The sequence below is a fragment of the Camelus dromedarius genome, chromosome 3 (assembly GCF_036321535.1).
Source record: "Camelus dromedarius isolate mCamDro1 chromosome 3, mCamDro1.pat, whole genome shotgun sequence".
In the NCBI taxonomy this organism is placed as follows: Eukaryota; Metazoa; Chordata; class Mammalia; order Artiodactyla; family Camelidae; genus Camelus; species Camelus dromedarius.
This window is the reverse complement of record NC_087438.1, coordinates 107,213,537-107,229,003: the sequence shown is the minus strand read 5'-3', so window position 1 is coordinate 107,229,003 and position 15,467 is coordinate 107,213,537. Positions and strand designations below refer to the sequence as shown.

At 44.0% G+C, this 15,467-nt stretch overlaps 1 protein-coding gene and 1 long non-coding RNA gene across 3 annotated transcripts in view; one reads left to right on the top strand and one right to left on the bottom strand.

Moving 5' to 3' along the window:
- Nucleotides 1-15,467, bottom strand: part of LOC135321023 (uncharacterized) — a 92,331-nt gene that overhangs the window by 40,405 nt on the left and 36,459 nt on the right. The gene's annotated exons all lie outside the window — the stretch shown is intronic.
- GLRA1 (glycine receptor alpha 1) overlaps nt 1-15,467 on the top strand; it is an 80,408-nt gene that overhangs the window by 36,035 nt on the left and 28,906 nt on the right. For both annotated transcript variants that reach the window (XM_064484472.1, XM_010987271.3), the window contains exon 3: nt 2,962-3,029. In XM_064484472.1, coding sequence (XP_064340542.1) covers nt 2,962-3,029 — 68 coding nt within the window. The remainder of the gene's footprint in view (nt 1-2,961; nt 3,030-15,467) is intronic.

Below are 15,467 nucleotides of genomic sequence, written 5' to 3'. Positions count from 1 at the left end.
CCTGCTGTAAGTGATGAAACACTGGGAACAGGGCATCCCCTGGCCCTGAGCCCCAGGGTCCCTTTCACGCTGCCATGTAGTCCCACTTAAGATTCCCAAAAGCCCCCCTACAAACCACAGAGCTCCTGAAAAGCCCAGGCAGAGGAGGCCCCTGTGGCCCCCAACACAATAGGAAGAGGTCGGCATTGTTTGCAAACTCCACAGCATGGGTAATCACTCAGCAGGTTCCTTCAAGCACCAGAAATTTTGCCTGCTCCTGACTCTTGAAGATAGGGGTGCGGGGAAGAGCAGGCTGAGTCTACAGAACACAGTGGCAGTGCAAATCACAATACTGAAGTTCAAAAGCAGTAAAACTGGGTTCTAGACCTTCCACTGACTGCTTACCTGATATGAGTGACCCAGAGGAAATCACCTGACGGCTCTGGGCCTCTGTTTCTACATCTGTAAAATGACCCGATAGGACTAGGCCCTACCAGCTTTCAGATTCCGTATCTTCTGTGAGACTTTGTATATTATAATGGCTCCCAGCATCAGGGGCACAGCCCAAGGCAAACATGGACACAAAAGCAAAATTAAACTTTAATATTTAATGAAATATATACATTATCCTGCTGCCAAAGGCAGCCAGATTGTAATTTTCTTGAGGATAATTTAATTTCAGATTTATTTCAATGAACCACACCTCCCCATGGGGTCATTTTGGCTGGCACCCTCTCACACACATAAATCAGGATCTAATGTATATGGGAGTCACAGCACCAGACACTTGCAGGGCCTGGGTAGGAACTCTGTGCATGTCATTTCAAGGCACAGGCAGTAACTCTTTGGGGCATCTTAATGGTATGAGGCTAAATGAGAAGAAAAACCTGGATCTGAGTCTAAATGAGGGGAGAAATAAAACCTTAAGAGGCCTTTGTTTAGGTAAAAGTGACCAAGGAAGCAGACTTACACGCAGCATAAGGAAAACATTTTTTAGCAGGCAGAGCTATCCAACTATGGAAAGGGCTGCTCAAGCTGAAATGAGTTCCCCACTGCTGGGGGGGATCAAGCACTCGGCCTTGAATGGTAGCAGTGGTCCCTAAGGCTGGCTATGCACAACCATCAGCCGGTTGCTCATTCAACAATAGACTCTAGGCTAATTCCCATGGATGTGGGTTCACTGGGTCTGAGGTTGGGCTGAGGAATCTGTAATGTAACAAGTTCCCCAGATGATTCTACTGCAGACCATCCAGTCTGCACATCAGCTTGGGAAGCAATTGATTAGGTGGACTTTAAGAAAGCTTCCAGCCCTGAGATCTTATAACCTCATAATTCAAATGGGTAGCTTCTATAAGGGAATTCCAAACCCACGGAGTTGAGAGTGACTGCCCAGATCAGGAGATACTCTTCCAGACTGATGGGGAAATTGTGACCAGAAAAGGGAAGGTGTGAGCCTGAGGAAAAACAGCCAGGGAGTACTGAGGGCTGTGTCTAAAACCCAGGGATCCTGGCAAAGCCCTTGCAAGGAGAGCCTAGATTCTCACAACAGGATTGAGTCCCTTTCCACACACCAAGATTTTTGAAAAGAAGGAAATCTCAGCAGAGTTTGGGTGAAATGCTTGGGCTCCTTTTTCAAGAAGGACAGAGGGGTGGGTACCAGAATACCTGAGTTCAAGTGCTGGCTCCACCACTTGCTGGATAAATAAGCCCAGGTGAATTAGTAAAAATTCTGTGCTCTCTGTGTTCCACTTATGAAGCTAAGATAGGAACTTGGCCCTGACTACCTCAGGATCTCATGGGGATCAATAAGAAAATGGACGTGAAAAAATTCACAAATTGCATGTGCAATCTTATGAGAAGGATTATGACCTATTATCCAAGTCTTATCTACCTTCAAGTTCAGCTCAAGTTCATCGCCTTCATGAGATCTTCCCTGATGCCTTGCCCTTTGGAACCTCTCTCACACCCAGATTCCTACTGCGTCTATCTCCCTTAATCATGGTCTCACAGTCCTCCCTGGTAATTTTATCCTGGCCCTTTGTCACCTCCTGTGGAAGCCCAGTGCTTAAAATCCTGGATTTTGCCACTGTGTGACCTTAAGCATGCCCTTTCCTTTCTCTGAACCTCCTTCATACAAGTAGAGCTGTTAAGACCACTCGCTTTGTCATGAGATCAATCTAAGCTCAAGCTTGACCACTGACTAGCTGTGTGGCCATGGACAAATAACCTCTCTGAGCCTCTGTTTCCTCATCTGTAACATGGAGGTAATAACTCTGTCTTCTCATGGAGTTGTTGAGAGGATAGAATGAGATAATGTTAGTAACACTCTCAGCACAACAGCAAACCTTGCTCAGTAAATGGTAACTGCTATAATTAATAGTGTAAAATGAAGAGATTGGACTTCAGTTAGACAGAGGTCCCTCTAGCAAAGAGATTCCAAAGGGCAAATATTTCTCCAGTTCTTCCCCATCCCTTGCAGTAGAATTTAAAAAGCTTGCTTATGGACTTCCCTTGAGGTTCCGTCCAGATTCCTCGGCTGGGCATTCCCATCAATGCCCTTTCAGACAACCATCCTTGGTTCATTAGTTCAAGGCAAGGAACTTGCTGTTCCTTGCGATTCCCAAGGTGGCCTCCAAATGTTGTAGCCGTAAATACATTTCAGCCACAAATTAGAAGGCAGCCAATGGGGTTTGCGAAAGGGATTTCAACCATATGGCAGGATGATGAATCATCCTATGTTAATGAAAGTACATCTCAGCTCAGCCTCTGGTGTTCTGTACCTGGTGCTCACTTGGGGACCAGGGAATCTGGCATAGCAATGCGGCTGGAAGTCCCAGCTGCTAGAGGGTGGGGTGGAGGGCAAGCAAGGATCTCCCCCACCAAGGGGGATCCATCCCTAAAGTCAGTGTCTCAGGTAAGGGTCCTTTCCTGTGGGTTTCCTCATGGCCTTGGAGCTAAGCAAGAATCTCTTTTGATTGGCAGGTCCCCCGGTGAACGTGAGCTGCAACATTTTCATCAACAGCTTCGGTTCCATCGCTGAGACAACTATGGTGAGTGAATCAAAACACAAGCTGCTGTTTCCTGCTGGGGATGTCTCTCCTGCTGAAATAGTTACCCTCTGTTTTGCTCTTCCCCAAGGAGGTAGAAAATCTCATGTTTTTTCAGGTCTCTGGGGGTAAACCATGGGATTTGGACATTTTTAGTGCCCCACTCAATGTTCTGGGTGAAGATATATCTGAAAATGGCGAAAGAGCTAGGAGCACACGCTCCACACTCAGGATTATAAAAACAAAATTCTATCAACAGGCTAAAGTTTTAGACTAAAGCAAAATGTAAAAACCTGCTTTTAAATTTAAAATTCAACTGCGGAATAACAGAGGACTGTTTTAGAAGCTGAAATGGGTATGTTGGGTTGATTCTTCTCTCTGCTTTTGTATGTATTTGAAAATTCCCACAGTAAAAAGTTTAAAATAAATCAATTACGCTAGGAAAAAAGACTAGATGGAAAAATACCAAAATGTTAATAGCAATTATCCTTAGATGGCAGGCTGATGGATGATTTCATATTCTTCAGTATTTTTATATTTTTCAAATTTCTACAAGGAGTAAATATTACATTTGCAATTATAAATAAAAGTCACACTATTTTAATTTTTTTCCTCAATCCTTGAAAAAAAAATCAATTGTCCGAGTTTTGAAAGGAGTGATCTAGCTTTTGAGAAAATAATTAAGGCAGCATAAAATGATCTCTGTATGAGCAGAGTGAGAACTAGCCAGTCAATCACCAAATCCTGTAGATGTAACTGCCTTGAAATCCTCCAAACCATGTATTTCCAGACGTCAGCCTTCCACTGTGGCTGGCTCACATTACTGCTAAGTGGCCCCGATTTTCACCTTGACCCCCTCCAATCCATTCTCTCTCACTCACTGGTCTTTCTAGGATGCAAACCTAACCTCACCAGTCCTCTGCTTTAACGCCTCCCTCGTGGCTCCCCCGTCCCTTTGCCTTTCTGGTTCTGCCTGCCCATGTCTCTTCCTCTGGCTTCCTTCTCTGAGTACAGGGAACTGTTCAGCGTTTACACAGGCGGTGCTCTCTCTCTGACTTACAACCTTCTACTGATGCTGTTGAGGCCTCGGCCCAGAGCATCCATTCCAGCCTCCTTTCTCTTATCAACCCCGATGCTCCTTTAACATCAGAATTACCTCCATAGGAAGCCTTCACACTCTAACACGTGTGTACACGTGTGTGAGTTCATGTGTGTGCTCGACCTAAGGCTAGGGTGGGTCCTTTGTACACATTCTCATGACCCATGTCACAGTTCCCAGAACACCACTTACCACCGACACTTACACTGTAACAGTCTGCTCATCTGGCCCTCATCTCACTGTAATGTAAGTGCTTTGGGGGCCAGGATCTTGTCTCATTCCCTGTGGTGACCTCAGCCGCTAACACGGTGATTTAATAACAGGTGCTCAGTAATTTTGGGAAATAAATAAGCCAAATCAGATATATTCTCTGTTGATTCAAATCTTATTTGGTCCTAAACATTTATGGAGGTAAGATCTAACCTTTTAGTCCCAGGCTGGCAAAAATTACTGAGCTCTGTATGTCATTGTGGCAAATGGTCCAAAATTCTATTCTGTTGCAAAGAGGCCAGGATATGGTCAGGTGGAGCCTGCCCACATCCAGAGGACAACTGACCCAATTCCCTACAACTAGCAGGGAATTACGGAGATGGCCCTGCCCGTTGACTGAGAACAAGCATGGCTGCGTTTCCCTGGGAATCCAGGTCCAAAAACCAAGTCTTTCCACCCTGTGCCTGGATGTCTTGTTATAGACCCTAATGAGCTCCTCTGCTTTTTTTCTCCTCCCTCCCAAATCAGAAGCCTGTTGATATTCACATTATGCATAAACTTTGTGTGGTGAGTGCTGACACTTCCACCCTTCTCCCCGAAATGGTAAAGAGTTATCAAGCCAAGTCAGGGACCACCCCTTTATGTAAAGGACTTGGTTACATGAGGACAGGTGTACACATCTGCACTCCAGCAGCACCCCACCTGTTTCCCTGTAATGGTCACACAGAGATTGATTTCTTTGATACAGATTACTAAACACAGATTCCTGAAGCAGCTTGCCCTTATTTTGTGTGGCAGTTAGAAGCCCAGGCTCTGAAGTCACAGAGACCTGGGATCACTCCCTACACGTACAATCTCTCTACACCCCTGTTTGTAAAATCCCAGGGGTGATTAACATATGACTTTACCAAGTTATTTTCAAGTTATTATGGATGGAAATTATGTGCAGGAAAGAGTTTATCACAGTAAAACCCTTGTAAATGCTCTTACTGTGTTCAGTGATGATGGTGATGATACAGACTCTGGGTGCTATCACTGACAGCTGTGTGATCTTAAGTCATCCCTAGACTTCTCTGAGCCTTAGTTTCCCCTTCCCCAGTGTCTCCTCGCTCCCTTTTCAGACTTCACTCTGGCTGCATTTTAGTTTCTACAGAGACAGTGTAGCAGTTAGAACAGAGTCTTCCACGCCCAGACAAAATCTGAGGCTCAGCTATGTGACCTTGAACAAGGCAGCCTGTCTAAGTCAGCCTCCTCATTTGTAGAACAGGGGACAGATAGCATCCACCTCGCCACCTGTTGTGAGGATTGGGAGGTAAGGCACAAAAGTGCTAAGCTCAGCATCTGACACAAAGTACACACACGATGAAGGTCAGCTATTATTAATTGCCAGTCATAATTTTCCACACATTTTCACATTCACTTTCTCACTGGACGCCTTCACCAAACACTTGCTCTAACAATCACTCAATAAAGTAGACGTGGCAGACACAGTGTTCCCCAATTTACAGCTAAGGAATCTGAGATTTGGTGACAATGCATCCCAGAACGAGTTAGTGACTGAGCAGTGATTAAGACCCAATTCTCATAACTGTCAGAACATCGAAGAGCAAAGACTTGGAACATTGAGGGGCCCCAGACCCACAAAACACGCTGGAACAATGACCTAAGTGTTATCAAACCTCAAATTGTGCCAGGCTCAGCATGCCTCAGGAGAAAACAGTAAATGAAAAATGAAGATAACCGACTAGGGGAGCCCAGAGGAGTGGCCCCCTGGGGTGGAGACAAATAATGTTTAGACGGAAAGTGAAGGGTAAGCAACAGTGTGCTTCTTTGGGAGTGGAACACAAATGACAGTTTTCTCCTTGTTAACTGAAGTTAATCCAAACTAGGAGTTGTCATTTTCCAGCTTCCACATTGCATAATGATGTGATTCCCCGCCCCCTCACTGGGTTCTTAATTAGCTACAGGTGTTTAATTTACATTGTGGATGATTTGGGGGGAAAAGAACCTAAAACCTCAGAGCTAGGAAAAAAAACCTTAAGAAATTGTCTAAGTCAGCCTTTATCTCACAGAGAGAGAGAATCTGATGGCTGGAGTGGGGACATCACTTGAGGAAGGTCACACAGCATGGAACAGGTGTGGCAGAAACCCAGGTCCAATGTTCTCCATGGTGGCCAAGGGGTTCCCTCCCCCTCAGCTTCTTTCTCCCCTGGATCCCACCAACCAAACTCTTTGGACCACTTTCCCATTCAAGCCTCTTTCCTTGTCACTCAGAATATGCTTAGAGGCCAAGATTGGACTCGTATTAATATGATAACAAGAGCAACAACCACACATTTAATGCTACAGTGTGCCAGGCAGTGTGCAGAGCACTTCTACATATCTCATCTCATTTAGACCTCATAGCAACCCCTACAAGGCAGGACATGTCATCCCCATTTTACAGATAAGTAAGCTGAGGCTCAGGAAGGTTGAGTCACTTCCATAAGGACATATGACTAATTGGTGGCAGAAGTGGGATTTGAACTCAGATCTATGTCACTCCAAAACCCACGTTCTCCTGAGCCAAATGTAAATATTTAATTCCTGGATGTTTTGGATTACCTAGACCTCACTTGTTTTTTCTCATCATAAGAAAGTTACAGCTGAAAGGGAACTTCATTGAACAGACACGCCCAGGGCTCTGCCTCACCAACCATGCAAAGAACTGGTTGTGCATCCTGGCTCATGGCAACATGGACATAGTCCCAGCGTCAGAAGCCTTCCAGGCTGTGTTTATTCTCTAAGAGCAGCAGGAGTGCAGAGTAGCTCTACAAACAGCTGGAGCCCCCAGGCCTGACGGTCTGCCTCCCAGGGCCTGGCTTTGCTCACCAGAGCTGACAGACCTGAGAGCAGAGAAGGCAGCCAGCAAAGCAACAGGGGTCTCCAGCCATTCTCGGCTGAGTTTGGCTGGCCTTCATCTGACCTTTCCAGCGACTCTCGTTGAGTCTGTGCAGCAAGACAAAGACAGAGGTTGGAACAGGAATGGATGAGGGAGAAGAGGGAAGAGAGTCCTGGTCTAGAGTGGTACCTTTGGCAGTCAATAAAAGATCTAGAACTCAAACCTGGAGGGAACCATCCAGCTTGTCTGGACACATGCTTATCAGCACAAGTAAGTGTGTGCACTGCAGCATCTGTATGTCTTTTTTTTTTTTTTTTAAGGAAAAACTGACTTTATCAGTGTGTATGATTTGTCTGTTGTCTGTCTATCTTAACATAAGGGTTTTTTTTTTAATATATACTAGTTTATCTATTCTGTACATAGTAGTTTGTATCAGCCAATCCCAAACTCCCAGTTTATCCCACCCTCCTCCCTTTCTCCTTTGGTAACCGTAAGTTTTTTTCTTTTTTTTTCCCCCCAGTAAGTTAATTTGGAGGGGGGCATTTCATTATGTATTTATTTAAATAATTTACTGAGGTGAAATTCACAACCTGGAAATTTACTATTTTAAAATGAACAACTCAGTGGCACTCAGTACATTCACAGTGTTGTGCAAACACCACTTCTATCTAGTTCCAAAATATTTCCATCACCCAAAATAAAACCTCTTACACATTAAGCACCTTCCCTCTATTGGCTCCTTCCTCCCAGCCCCTGGTAACCACCGATATGCATTTTCTCTCCCCTAAGTTTGTTTTCTATGCCCATGAGTCTCTTTCTGTTTTGTAAGTAAGTTCATTTGTGTCATTTTGTTAGATTTCACAGATAAGTGATATCATATGATGTGTGTCTTTCTCTAACTGACTTACTTCACACAGTATGTTCATCTCTAGGTCCATCCGTGTTGCTGCAAATGTGCATGTTTGTGGTATGTGTGTGCACGAGTCAGCACATTTACCTGAGCCTATATGCATGTCCGTGTGAATGTGTGTACATACAAAAGCATGTGAATAAGTGAAAGAATCTTTAAATGTGTATCAGTCCTTGGCTGTAAGAAAAAAATGTGTATCCATGTGTGGGTATATTTATACATGTGCACAGATGTACATGTGAGTGTGTACATGTGGGGACACGTAGAAGGCTGGAATTCTCGTGCAAGTAAATGTGAACAGACGCGAGAGACAGTGTGTGTGTGTGTGTGTGTGTGTGTGCAGACAGAGTGTCTGTGTATGTGTACTGACGTCCTCTGGGCATGAATCCTAGCATCTTCATTATCAGGACATGTGCTCCAGACTCTCTTGCCAAGGGCCAGGCTACCCTGGTACAGAGACAGGCACACCGTGGCCAGGACCCCTGGCAATTGGCAATGGCCTGTCCACCTACAGTTCACAAGTTTGGCCTTATTTGTAGATATTAGCAGGCAATGGACAGAGCCCTGAACCAGGAATCCAGAGACCAGAGTTTGAGTTCTAGCACCGCCACAATTTAATACCACTGAGACTCAGTTCCCCCTTGGCACCTGGCTCTAGGAATGATGTGCAGAATACGTGAGAAACAGGTATGAGAGCACTTTATGAACATGACAAAAATGTAAAGGATTATTAACTAAGTAATAAGCTAAGGACTCCCACATATAAGCATAAGGAAACACCTTTCTGGGTTTCTGTTTGTTTGTTTGTTTGTATGTTTTTTAATTTAATGAAAGTACTAGGGACCGAACCCAGGACCTCATGCATGCTAAGCACATACTCCACTACTGAGCTATACCCTCCCCACTAACCCTTCTGGTGTTTTCCTTGTGTTCCCTATTTATTCATTTATTGTTTCCACCCCAATTTTCAGGGTTCCATACTGTCTGTGCTGAATATGGCATTAGGCTCTAGGGACATAGATCTGTTTTGCTCATATTAGGCTAGGCTCTCCTGTAGCAACAAACAACCCTGAAATCTCGGTGTCTTAACACAGCAACGATTGACGTACTCCCCTAAAGTCTGCTATAGATCAGAGGGTGGGGGGGGGCTCTCTAGGACTGCTGTCCCCCACGTCGTGGCTGAGGCTGAGCCTTGCATTTCCATGTCAACGTGTGACTTCACATTTGCCGTGCAAGGGAAGAAGGCAGGGAAGGGCTGAACACTGGCAAGTAAATGCTTTCTACCCAGAAGCGACATGTACCACTTTTGCTCGCATTTCACCATCCGAAGGAAGTCACACGGCCCTGCCTGAAGAAAAGTATCCTCCCTTATGTCCCCCAGAGTAAGCAGGAACCAGACACCAGTGAACAGTAGGTCTCTGCTTTCAAGGAGGCTATTGGAGACGGTGGACAAGAATACCAAAGCTGATACCGCAGTGTGGTGAGTGGGGTTACAGACGTGTGCACAGGACGCCAGGGAACACAGAGAATTATGGCAACCAATAGCAACACTTTGGGAGTGTGAGTAGAGCTCGGTGGTAGAGCGCATGCTTAGCATGCCTGAGGTCCTGAGTTCAATCTCAAGTACTTCCGTTAAAATTTTTTCTAATATTACACAACATTTTATAAATATGTATCATGTGCCAGACCCTGGGAAAACGCCGTTGTGTGATTTTGAGTGATTTCTCTAGAGTAGAAATCTGATCGTGGTACTTTCCGTGTTAAAACCTTCCAGGAGAGAATGGCCTTGTGGAATGATGCAAAGGTGAGGGGGCTTTTAAAAGCTGGTGTGTGTTCAGCAGTGCTGAAAGAGGAGACAAGTCAAGCAGGAAAAGAGAATGGTGTCCAGTGGGGTTTGGTGGTGGGGGAGGGGAGGAGAGGATCTGGTATGAAATTAGGGAATGTAATTTAGGAGCAGGAAGAAAGCAAGAGACAAAAGGAAGCAAAGACAGGGGGAAGATAATTCTTTGAGATAATTCTACTGTAAAGGGAAGGAGAGGTGCTGGCAGCGGTGTTTGTCATTTATTGAGCACTTTTCTAAGCACCAGGCATCTGTGGCTGGCAAATTATGGGGATTATTTCATAACAATCCTTTATTATAGGTGAGGAAACTGAAACGCAGAGAGGCTTAATTCACCCAAGCTTTTCCAGCCAATAAATGTCATCAGCAGTCATTACCCCAGGCTGCCTGAATCCTGGAACCCTGCTCTTGGCCTTGGCCTAGTCCATCTCCTGAGCTGGGGGCAAGAGGAGAGGCTGCAGAGCCAAGCAGATAACGGGGTCATGGGAGGTCATGGCCTCGTCCTGGGCTTCTGCACTCTGGCCTGGCTAACAGATCGGATCTGTGCTGTTCTATCAGAACTGGTATCATGGGAAGACCTTGACTATCCATCCCTGTGGGTATTTGCAAATGAGACCTCAAGATACATGAAAACAGCTACCATGGAAGGAGATGACATGCCCCTCATGTCCGACCATTAAAGTTAACACATTGTTTAGGGAGCAGCCACTTCACAATGCCTGCCTACTGCTGGGATTGACTGAAATGAATCAATTGATGAATGAACTGGGATCAGCTGAATGTATGAACTGATTGTGAATCATAGAAGATAAAACTTAAATCCATCTACTTCTTTCCAAGTCTGCTGCTGTCAACTCTAGGTAAACTTGGCACCGTCTCTCCCCTGCTTGACTGAAACAGCCTCTCCTCCCTGTGTCCCCTCCCATTTCCCATGGTGGCTAGTAGGATAATTTTAAACCGTCAATCAGATCACCACATTCTTCTGCTTCAAATCCTGCAACAGCTTCTCAGTGCTCTTACTACGTTCAGTTCCCTCTGCCCAGAAAGATCTTCGCACGATCAGCTCCTTCTCATCCTTCAGGCCAGCTCAGATACCGCTGCAGAGGTCCCTTCCCTGATTCCCTATCAAAAATGTTCCCCCTTCCAGTCACTGTCACATCACGTTCTGTTGTCTTCAGAGTAATATCTAAAAAGTAAGTTTGCTTGTTAGTTTGCTGTTTTGACTGCTTTTGTATTGAGTGCAGGGACCTTGTCTCTTTCAATCATTCCCTACACTTCCAGTGCCCAGTGCACTGCCTGAACCATACAAGCTCAATCAATATTTATGGAGAGAATTAACTTGGAAGTTCTCTAGTTCAACACCCACCTGTGGTCAGAACCTCTGCCACAAACATTGTGGCCAAGTAGTTTCTCCCTGCTCACCTCCAGGGATGGGAAACCCTGCACCTCTCAAGGCAGCCCATTTCATCTTGGGACACCTCCAACATCTCCATTTTCCCGTGGCTTTCATTCTGATCCTGGGGCCACAGAGCCAATTTCTGCACCTGACAGCCCTTCCAGGAACTGAGGTCAGTCCTCTTGCTCCCCCCCACCCCTACATCTGGCTCCTTAGACCATTCCCAGTTCTCAGTCCCCTTACCACCCAAGGTGCTCGCAGAGTACATCCAGCGCATCCATTCCCATCTCAAGATGAAAGGCCAAGAAATGAACCCAAGCCCTCAGGGGTGCTCAGAGCAGAGCAAAGTGGGGCCAGTCCTGTCCTTACTCTGAGTTAGTGGGTTCAAAGCATTGTTTTTGACAACAGCCCCCCCACAGTTCATTTTTAAGCTGAATCTTTTTGTTTGTTTGTTTGTTTTTATTGAAGCATGGTCAGTTTACAATTTTGTGTCAATTTCTGCTGTACAACATTGTGATTCATTTATCTGCACATTTTTTCGTATTTTTTTTATTATAGGCCATTACAAGGTATTGAATATAGTTCCCTGTGCTATACAGTGTTGTTTACCTATTTTATCTATAGTAGCTAGTGTCTGCAAATCCCGAACTCCCAGTTTATCCCTCACTGTCTCCTTCTCTCCCTGGTTACTGTAAGTTTGTTTTCTACGTCTGTGAGTTTGTCTCTGTTTTGTAAATAAGTTCATTTGAGTCCTTTTTTTTTTTTTAAGATTCCACATATAAGTAATATCAAATGGTATTTTTCTTTCTCTTTCTGGCTTACTTTACTTAGTATGATGATCTCATGTTCATCCCTGTTGCTGCAAATGGCATTGTTTTATTATTTTTTATGGTTGAGTAGTATTCCATTCTATAAATATACCACAACTTCTTTATCCAATCATCTTTCGGTGGACATTTAAGTCACTTCCATGTTTTGGCTACTATAAATAGTGATGCTATGAACTTTGGAATGTGTGTATCTTTTTGAATTAGAGTTCCCTCCAGGAGTGGGGTTGCTAGATCATAGAATAAATCTACTTTTAGTTTTTTGAGGAATCTTCATACTGTTTTACATAACGGCTGCACCAAACCACATTCCCACCAACAGTGCAGAGGGTTCCCTTTTCTCCACACCCTCTCCAGCATTTATTGTTTGTAGATTTTTTTAATGATGGCCATTCTGACCGGTGTGAGGTGATACCTCAGTGTAACCTGAATCTTACGTAGCACTTTAACGAACTGATTTTTGAGAATGGGCTGTTGTGGATGAAGTGGAGCCGAGACCAGGAATCTCAATTCCCATGGTCTTTTCCTCAATCTGCCTTTCCAAGGCAGCTCTGGGACCCTCCTCAGAACCCTAAAACCATTTCTACACACACCATCACCAAGACATTTCGGTTTAGGTAACAAGTCACAATGTTGATTGACACTAAGCTTATGGACAGCAAAACTCTGGAACTTGTTTTAAAGCATATGAGTAACAGATGAAAACAAGGTTTTGTAGTAAATCCAATAAAAAAGAGAAGAGAGGGAACAGGAATGCCCCTGCTTCACCCTCTCCCCTTGTCCCATCGAAGATAACCGCTGTAGGCAAACATTTTCTTGTACATTCTTCTGGTCTCCTTTCCTTGATTACACATCCATTTATGTGCATTACCCATCTTTGTGTAAATAGGATTGCACAATACAATTTGCTTTTTCCGCCTCACCATGTCTTAGAATCTCTCCACACTACAAACATAGATCTATCTCATTCTTAATCCAAATTTGGAAATATAATAAGTGGTTTATTATTATTATTAAACATTTATTATTATGCTTATTATAAACATAAGAAGTGGTTTATTATATATTATTGATATATGACCAAATGATTTAATCAATGTTTCCAGACTTTATGGCTTGCCTGTAAAATTCCACATACGATCGTTTTATGGTATTTATTTGACCAGACTTCTCCTCATGGACCTGTAGATTGGTGGAGCTTTTCACTAATACAAACAGTGCAGCAGTGCACCTTTCCCTGGGATAGATCACAGGAGTGGAGTCATTTTATCAAAGGACATGCACTTTTTAAAATTATTTTGACAAATATTATCGCCCAACTCACTTCCAAAGAAGTGTCAGTAACTTACTGTTCCCCAACAGTCCTCATTTCTCTTTCTCCTTTCTGACCCAAGATACTAGCCAAGCTTTTTAAATTTACCAAATGGGATTTTTTAAGTGGTACTTCACTGCCATTTTAAATTTTCACTCCAGATTCCTCGTGAATTTGAGTGTCTCTGCATATTTTTTGGCATAGTGAGCTTTTTTCATAATATCATAGGCTTCTTTTTCACATGTACCTGCTTAATCCATGTGGAGTTTGGTTTTCTGTAAAGTATTTGGTGATGGTTTACCTCTGTTTTTCTCTGGTTAGATAGTAATTGTCCCAGCATTATTCTTAAGCAGGGACTGTTTCTCCACTGATTAGAAATGCTGTCTTTCTCATACACGCAGTGCCCCTGTGTACCTCAGTCTCTTTCCAGTCTCAGTTTGTTGTCTCATTGCTGTTTGTCTGCTTCTGCGCCAACACCACACTCCTTGCACTATTATGGCTTAGCGCTGGATTTCTGTGTCTTGTAGAGAAAGTCCTCTTTGTTCTTTTATAAGGTTTTCTTAACATTTGCAGCCCATTTCTTTTTCCACATGAACTGCAGAATCAGCTCGCCTATGGAAATCACCTCAGATTTTGATTGGGACTGCACTGAGTTTATAGATTAATTTGCAGAAAATTGACATCATAACAATAATATATAAACGTGGTATGCCTCTCCATTTATATAGGCATTCATTTGTGCCTTTCAGTAAAGTTTTAGAGTCATATATATATATGTGTGTGTGTGTGTGTGTGTGTGCGTGTGAGAGACACACATTTCTTGTTAGGTTTATCCCTAGATTTTGTGTGGGGTTGGTTGCTGTTGAGGATGAGACCCTTACTAGTTGTTGCTTTTCCCATTACACTTTCATTACACTACACAGCTAATGCTAAGTGACTTCTTACACTCTGGGGTTTGGGAGATCCGAGAGAAAGTCTATTAAATGTCATCCAGTTAGACGTGGCTTAACACTCCACAAAGCCTTGGTAAACTGAAGACCAAGAGAAAGCCAAGGAGGGAGCCCTCAGAAACGCCGTTAGAGTGGGTTACAGGCAGAAAAACAGGGTTAGAGGCAGCTTTAGCATCACCTGCTGGGTGACTCTCTCCAATACGCCACCAAGAGAGGCATCACACTTGTGAATTTACGGCAGCCCAGGGTTGGCTCTCCATCAGATCAGATTCACCAAGACTGACTAACGACAATCAAACCCACAGAAGACTGAAGTGGGTAAATAGGACTGCCGAGTTATTTACTGATAGGGCTTCCCATTCTAATAATAGCAATCCTTGTGTCCTCTATAAAAGCACCCCCTTGCCACTCTCCGAATACCAGGAAAGCAAATCAAAAGTTGCCTTTGACATACTGAATTGGAGGAAAGGAAAGTAGACAGCCTTGATGACAGTTTCACCCAGACCAGGGAGAGGGCTAAGACACTGTCCTTCCCTCATGATATGCAAACTTTCTTTCCAGAGACAAAAGATGGTGTTATCCCAAGTCATGTGACCCTGTCCTTCAGATGATGCTGGATTATCACCTGCCAAATTCCTGCTCCTCAAACTGGCCTTTCTTATACTACAATGAACGTCTCTGATATGTTTATAAAATAGTTCTCTAAACAAGACATGATACAATAAATTAGGGTTCCTCTTACTACATTACCAGCGCACACCTGTTCACTGCAAGTACACAGGGGTCACTGCACTGACGCTGGGGCTCGCCGAATTTCTCTGCTGCGCGTTCATCTCTGCTGGTAGCTTAACTCTCAGAGACCAACCTTATCCTCCATATCGCCGAGGTTGCTAGTGTTGTGTCCCAGTTTTATGCCCTGTATGCAAATACTGTTCTTTTTCCTCTTTCCAGGTTAACGTCCACCCTTCAGTTGGCACCCTTTGGCAATCAGTGACAAACCCACCTCACTTTAATAT